We start from the raw sequence: 8113 nt of genomic DNA on the forward strand, positions 1-8113 counted from the left end.
TGTGATCAAAAGTCAGGAAAAACAGAGCTCCAAGTTATTCTATTACAGGCCAATAAAAATACTAATGTTAATTGTATTTCTCAACTAGCATTCATGTTCTACTGGATACTGTGCATGCAATTCTGGTTCATCCTCGCACACTGCCATCCATTATACCATCCTTCCTGGTGTTCTTTAAGCCTGCCAAGCTCTTTCCTGTCTCAGTGGCCTCCACTCAGCAAGGTACACTCTTCTTCAGGGAGCTTCACGAGTGCTAGGGCTTCGCTCCCTTCAGGTCTCTGCTTAAATGCCACCTCAAGATGCCGTCTGCAACCACTTTATCTAAAATAGCACCCCTGCTTCTTACTTCCGTCACTCTTTACTTTCTTAGCTTGCTTAATTTTCCTTCGTGACAGTCGCCACAGTCGTGTATTTGCTTACTCTTTGCTTCCCATGAAACTGTAAGCTCCGTGAAGACAGTCTTTGCCTCACTCACTCAGAGACGCATCTACATTGCTTAGAACAATGTCTGGCACATAAAAGATACTTGGGGCCTTTTGTTATATGAACAGCAGTTGGTAAATAAGTGAAGTTTCTCACTGTAATCACCTGTCACCATACGGAACTAAGAAGGACTTGCAAAATACAGAATTAGAATCAGAACACCTACTCTTTTCACTAACAAGCCGTTTGGTCTTGGAAAGTCACATGCTTCTTAGCCTCTATTTTCTTATCTGTAAAATGGAAATAGTAGAATACTTTCTACTGCCTCATTTTAAGAATCACCAAATTATTGTGGAACTTAATGAGGTCTCCTATAGAATTTATTATATTAATGTTTGTCTTTACTGTTAACTCTTCAAGAGTATGGACCCTGTCTTACTCATCTATTATTAGACTTGGCATAGGCCTGGATCTATAAATAATCACCAAAAGGATGGAGAGCAAAGGTTAAAAACTCCCTTTGTGAAATCACTGAGCTTCAAATATTCACACTACAAATTATCTTTAAATAGTCACTATGTCATTTCGTCTTATATAGCAGACATAACAATTAGCAAAGTGTCTGAGCAGCTAGAAATATTCCCATTTTGTCTGGTTTTTGTTCAGGGTAATGAATATGAATGCTTGTTTTGACTAAATGAATGGTTCTCCTGGATCAGCACTGAATAAATGCTTGCGCTATTATTCTGATGATTCTCAGCTAGACAGAGGACATGTGCTTCCATCAACATAACACCAACCCTTGAATGACCCCTCAACACAATGGAGAAAAGAAGTGCTGTGTAACTTAGGGGCTAGAGCCAAATCGCCAATGTGTAGTGTCAGCCAAGGTATGACACGAATGCACAAATACAAAACTGTCAGGTCAGAACCAGAAATCTGAAAAACCTGTGCATACATTCTCACACATAACTACTATCTTCTCAGAGAACCAGATCAAAATTAGAAGGAATATAGCTTATATTAACAGATAGACTCATTGGAAAAGACTCTGATGCTGGGAGGGATTGGAGGCAGGAGGAGAAGGGGACAACAGAGGATGAGATGGCTGGATGGCATCACTGACTCGATGGATGTGAGTCTGAGTGAACTCCGGGAGTTGGTGATGGACAGGGAGGCCTGGCGTGCTGCAATTCATGGGGTCACAAAGAGTCGGAAACGACTGAGCAACTGAACTGAACTGAACTGAACTGAAAACAATTATTTAATACAAATCCAGGTTCTTTTCCTATATTCTAGTAAATTGGGAGAAAAAGACAAGTCTAGATTCTAAAAAGAGTTCCTTCTTTAAAGGCTTGTAAACAGATGTGAAACCTGGGGAGGTGATGGGGAACAGCTTGTCCTAGGCGGGCATAAGCACTTTGGGTATATTAACTCATTTAATTCTTACAAACAATTCTATGAAGATTATATTATCATCCCCAATTCACAGATGGAAAACTAATTTATCTAGATAGAAGAAATCTGTCCAAAGTTACACACTGGGATTTGAACCTAAACTATATAAATCTGTGTTTTCTTTTGTTATACCCTTAGTATAGGACATGAGTTTTAACCATATGAATGCACTCTGCAGAAGGTACATTGTAGAACAAGAGGAATTTAACAATAATTTGGAAATCTTTGATTTATAAATAGAAGACTAACATGTGGCTCAGCAAATCAACTTCTTAGACCAGGCTATGGAGGGAAAGGACATTACAAAGTCAGCAGTAACAAAGAAATTATACAATTTGGTGAGAGGGTTTGGATGTGGGAAGGGGTTATTAAATGTCTGGAATTACTAAAGTTGGGGAATGACATAAACTTTTGCCAACTGCAAGAGAACTGCCCCTCAAGCAAATAAAAGAGTAAGGACAAATTGATTGGCAAGGCAATTGTTGAGAGTAGTGCTGAGTTTCATTTATTTTGCCAGAATCTCCACCTGTTGCATCTAGACACTTTGGAAAATCCCAAAGCCTAATATAGTGGAAAGGTTATGACATGTAGTCTGGCAAAATGTGCTTCAAATTCTAGCCCTGTAATTTATTTCTAAGCCATTTAATCTTTGAGCTTCTTCATTCATCTATAAGATGGAAGCACAAATATCAATTCTAAAGTGTTGCTGTGAAAATTAAATGAAACCACATATGGCAGCAAAGGTACCCCGAATCATTTAGCCATGAAAAGCCAGAACTTATCATCAAGATATAAAATCAGTTAATCACTTGTTGGAAGAGAGAAGTAGATATCAAGAATCTACACACGGGTAATTCCTGGCGGCCTAGTGGTTAGGATTCTGTTTCACTGTCGTGATCCAGGTGCAATCTCTGATCAGGGAACTGAGATCCCTCAAGGCTCATGGCCCAGCCAAAAAAATCTAAACATGTAATCTTTTATTTGGAAAACTTAGGGATGATTACTGCCCTGCATTTTCTTAGGAGGAAGACAGAAAGATCTGCACAAAAGAATTGTTCGGTCGACTTTGATAGAAGGTAAATCCCTTAGTTTACACTTTGCTTTCAAGAACAGGGAAAGATCCAAACTTCCTAATTATGGATTATTTCTCATCTCTTTCAGAGAATCTTTGAGATCCAAGAATGTCTATTCTTTAAAATTAAACACAAAATAATTGGAGAAACTTGAAAATGGACAGGATGCAAAATTATATTAGGTAACAATATAATAGTTTTACAGGAAGAGTATTTTTACGCAATGCATGCTGATGTACTTAGTGGTAAAGTTCAATGATGTTTTCAACTTTGTGTGGTTCAGGAAAAAATTGTATGTAAATAAAGCAAGCATGGCAAAAGTTGTTGAACTTAAATATGGTAGGCATATGGATAATGTTTAAAACTGTTCATGGTAAAGCACTGGGTATGAGGAGGGGGGAAACAAACAAGAAATTGCTTTTAAGGTCTGTCCCACATGAAGGTTTCCATCTTTTCCATTTCTACTCATTGCACAGATGGTTGAGGTAAGGGTGGTACAACAGAAAACAGCTGGAGAAGTAATATATTCAGTAATATATTCAACAAGTGAATTAACTAAAAGACAAGTACTGCAAAGCTTTTGAAACCATGTTGTCACTCAGAGTCATTCAGCAAGGTGATGAGAAGTCAGTAACTGAAGAATATGGTTTTAAGAAAGAGGTCCTTTCCAATGGACCTAATTCAGGGACTTTAGGGATATTTAGGGACCACATTTTGAAGACATTAAGGCAAACACAGAAGAAAATAAGTCATGCAGTCCCTCTGTTTAGAACACACACCATCTTGAGAAGCATCCTTCACATGTTAATAATTAATGTTTATCTATAAATGGGTATATTGATCTTAAAGGGTGGCATAAGAACAAAAAGTATTATATAGGAAAAAATCCAAAGTGCTGTTCAATTTTAAAGTGTTATAATAGGATTAACAATGAAACCAAAGGACTTCATATGAGAAGACAAGAAATTTTACAAAACCAAAAAACAAAAACAAATGAAAAAAATTTAAAAGCCCAAGAGATCAAATAAGATCTTTTCTTGAGTTAATTTACTAAATGACTTGTAGCATAAAAGAACACTTTCAGCATCTTCTAAGAAATTCCTGTAGTTCTTTGGTAGAGAATTTCTTGTAAGGCAGGATTTGCTGATGAAATTCCCTCCAAAATCCCAACAGAACCCCACTGATTTCTAAGAATGTTAAGGTAATTTAAAATGTGGAAAGTTTACTCTTATGATGCATTTATAATGTGAACATTCATATGATAGAGTATTATTTAGCAATTTCAATGTAAATATGAAGAGTAAGGCACAACAAAGAATGTTAAAGTAAAAAAGAAATGAATAAGTAAATACACTTGTGACTATTAAACATACCAAAAAACCAATTATATTGAGATGTTGGAAATCTATTTCTGATACCCTTTCCCTCCCAGTTCTACCAGGAAAAAAAATTTTTTTTAATTATTATTATAAAAGGATGAAGAAAAAAAAAATTAAGACTGCTATGGCTGGAAGGCCACTATTGAACAGTCATATACAAACGTTAATGTTGCATATGAGACTGTTACAAGAAAGGTCTCTGTCCTCAACAATTAATTCTCTCCACTACTTTCATCCAAACAGCAGCCCATGCAAAGTCACCCATTCTCCCCTTCTTCTTCTTTTTTTAATATTTATTTGGCTCCATTCTGCCAGGTCTTAGTTTCAGCACATGGGACCTTTAGTTGCGGCATGTGGGATCTAGCTCCCTGGCCAGGGATGGAACTCAGCCCTGCATTTGAAGGACAGAGTCTTATCCACTGAACCACCAGAGAAGTACTCTTTCTTTTTAATGGTGGGTTGTAAAAGGTATCTATTTAAGAAGTGCTGCCAATAATAGCATTCTTAATTATGACCTGTCTACAGACATCTTATTTTCAGACATTTTTAGGCTTGAACTGACATGAAATATACTACTTCCTCTGCAGTTTTTTGGTTTTAGTGAAAGAACAATGTTGTCACATTACTCATCTTTTACTATCAAAATCATAAAACCAAACTCACTCATTGCTAATACATTTAGAGTGTTAGGGAGTCCCCAGTCTAGATGGGTTGTTTTTTTTTAGCTTGCTTGTTTGAAACTCACAAAGCATTTTTTTCCTAGAAAATTAAGAGTAATAAGGAAAGTGCATCTGGCTAAAGCCCATTTTCACAATCTCTCAGTCAATTTCCTGGTCTAAAAGACTAATGGCTATTAGAATGCTTCTTATACTTTTTAGGAGCCTCCTATGCAGGTCTGCATTTCTATCATAAAATTTTCATAAGTGAGGTATTTTTAAGCTGGTAAATGCCTATTAATGATTTTTTTATCACCTAAAATCTCTAATCATTTTAACAACACTGATAATACTTGATTAACTTATATTCTGTATCAAAAGTCTTTTCTAGCAATTAGAAAATTAAAAACAGAGACAAAAGAGAGTTCTAAAATGTCATAACAGTATGTGACCTCAAACATCAAAAGCAAGATGCTATTTTAAAACGTTGAGAAGTTTAAAGATGAATGAATTTATCTTTTTAAAAATATATATTTATTTATATTTATTTGGCCGCACGGGGTCTTATTTGCAGCATGCGAGATCTTCATTCTTTTGTTGTGGCACATGGGCTTAATTGCTCCGTGGCATGTGGGATCTCAGTTCCCTAACCAGGGATCAAACCCAAGTCCCCTGCATTACAAAGTGGATTCTTTACCACTGGACTACCAGGGAAGTGCCAAGATGGATGAATTTAAATTTAATCCTTTTTGTATAAAACCAAACAGTAAATTAATACCACTAGAATTAAGTGCTGAAAAACTAAGTTATAAAACAAATACATGAAACATAACTATAATTTAAATTCTTCCATTCTTTATCTTCTAAGCCCCCACTTTTAATACAGAATTAACTTTCCCAACCTCAGTAGTATTACTTAACACTTTATATCTAAAAGCTATACTTTAGGAACATTTTGAGTTTTCACAGTTATCAGGAAAGCCTTAGAACAAAAAAGTGGGGGATAAAAGACAGTTTCAGACAGTACCACAGTATAACTGTAAAAAATACTGGCTTAGATTTCATATCTTGACTGTATTCCTCTATCCTTTCTACAAAAACCTTTTAGTATCTGATTATTTCATTAGCCCTTCCATTTTCAAACAAGAGGACTGCAAGGAGATCCAACCAGTCCATTCTAAAGGAGATCAGTCCTGGGTGTTCTTTAGAAGGACTGATGCTAAAGCTGAAACTCCAATACTTTGGCCACCTCATGCGAAGAGTTGACTCATTGGAAAAGACCCTGATGCTGGGAGGGATTGGGGGCAGGAGGAGAAGGGGACGACAGAGGATGAGATGGCTGGATGACATCACAGACTCAATGGACATGAGTTTGGGTGAATTTTGGTGATGTACAGGGAGGCCTGGTGTGCTGCAATTCATGGGGTCGCAAAGAGTTGGACACGACTGAGCGACTGAACTAAACTGAACTGAACCTTTACTTCCCATCATGTCCCGGATGAATGAGTCCTGAGATTTCCCAAAGGGTAAAACTCAATCATTGAGCCCTCTATAAGTAAGCAAACATTCATTAAAATTTGTTGGAATAGTTTTATGCTCCAAACTGAACTTTCACTAGAGTGCTTAGGATGTTCAAAAAAAATTTCTCCAAAGCTCTCTCTGATCCATTCAGAACAATCAGAATCCAAGTCGCAGAAGGATTGGAGCATATCAGTCATATTTGGTTCTGTCTGTCAGGGGTTCCTCCTTGTAATGGGAAATGATTTGAACGAGGATGGAACAGTTGATAAGGAGGAAGAACAAACCGGCTAACCAGATAAACAGAAAGGTGTTCTTTCCTTGAAACTCAAGAACATAAGCAGGAGCCAGCCACAAGGCCTGCCCGATGAACCATAACATCAGGAGAACCACAGCTCTTCTCCAAGGTATTCTCACTAGTGGCATCACAAGAGGCAGGAGGCAGAGGTACCAAAGAAAGTACTGGGAGGTGCAGACTTTGTTAAATGTCACAAAAATTGATGTATGAAGAAAACAGCAAAAGACAAGGTCTCTGTAATAGGCGAAAGACACTGCTGAAAGTAAGATGAACTGCGGCAGGAATGCGGCAATTCCCAAGGAAAAACTCCATTTGCTCTCTGCGGTCAAATAAAGCATGTAGAAGTACGGAGAGAAGTTGTGTCGGATATCCCGCCTGGTCAGGTGATAAAGGTAGGCGTGCTCCAAAAACTCCCAACCATATCTGTAATAAAAACCGAAGCTCAGGGCAAAAAACGTGAGTCCAGCAACTGCTACGAAGAGCAGCACAGCCCGATGACACAACCTTTTCAGGAATTCGTACAAACGAGCCTGGAAAGAATATCGGGATTGACGGAGACCTTCATCACTGTCGCGCTCCGGAAGCAAGTGGAGGGCAATGGGAAGGATATAGGTCACCGGATACATCTTCAGGTGCACTGCGAAACCATAGGATACAGCGGCACACGCGACGAGTCTTTTTTCTATTAGGTACAGGGTCATAAGCACCAGGGAGGCGACAATCGAGTCCGCATTGCCTCGGCTGGACACCGCCATAGGTAGGGGATTAAGAAGCCAAAAGACACAGTACCCGCAAGCCTGGCGGCGACCCAGCCCCTTAAGAAGCAGTAGCCGGTATAGGAGGAAGGCGGTGAGGAGGTCGAAGCTGATGAAGAGAAACTTTCCAAACAGTTCATTGAGATAGATGTTGGGAGTGAGTAGCCACCCCAACAGAGGAGTGTACCGGTATGTCGCCCTGAGGTAGGGGGAGCGCCCCTCCGTGACGAAACGCGCGGCGTCCGTGAAAACCTGGTAGTCGATGTCTGTATACCTCACTAGCAGGGTCCGGTCCTGGAAGACCCCATAGAAAATCAGGGCCACTCGGGCAAGGAAGGCCACAACAAATACCCCAGCGGGGGGAACCCGCAGATTCAGGAACTTATCTCCCCAGTGTGTGGTCGGGCTCATGATCTGACGGCACCACAGCAGCTCAGTTGCCAGCACTCAAACTGCCCGGGAATGTTTAATCCTCGCTTCGGTTCCTCGCTTCAGAATGCCTGCACATCTATCAGCTAGGCGGCCAATCGAAAACAACTTCCGGCAGGAAGAT

General features: G+C 39.1%; 1 protein-coding gene across 1 annotated transcript; it reads right to left on the reverse strand.

Annotated features, from left to right (window-relative positions):
• Nucleotides 1-3111: 3111 nt before the first annotated feature.
• Nucleotides 3112-8095, reverse strand: PIGM (phosphatidylinositol glycan anchor biosynthesis class M). The gene has a single exon (XM_004002659.6). The coding sequence runs from the start codon at nucleotides 7969-7971 to the stop codon at nucleotides 6700-6702; it is 1272 nt and encodes a 423-aa protein (XP_004002708.1). The 5' UTR covers nucleotides 7972-8095; the 3' UTR covers nucleotides 3112-6699.
• Nucleotides 8096-8113: the final 18 nt, after the last annotated feature.

Source organism: Ovis aries, chromosome 1 (assembly GCF_016772045.2).
Source record: "Ovis aries strain OAR_USU_Benz2616 breed Rambouillet chromosome 1, ARS-UI_Ramb_v3.0, whole genome shotgun sequence".
In the NCBI taxonomy this organism is placed as follows: Eukaryota; Metazoa; Chordata; class Mammalia; order Artiodactyla; family Bovidae; genus Ovis; species Ovis aries.

Coding starts and splice junctions, on each gene's coding strand:
- PIGM (XM_004002659.6), bottom strand. CDS start 7,971: ATGAGCCCGACCACACACTGGGGAGATAAGTTCCTGAATCTGCGGGTT.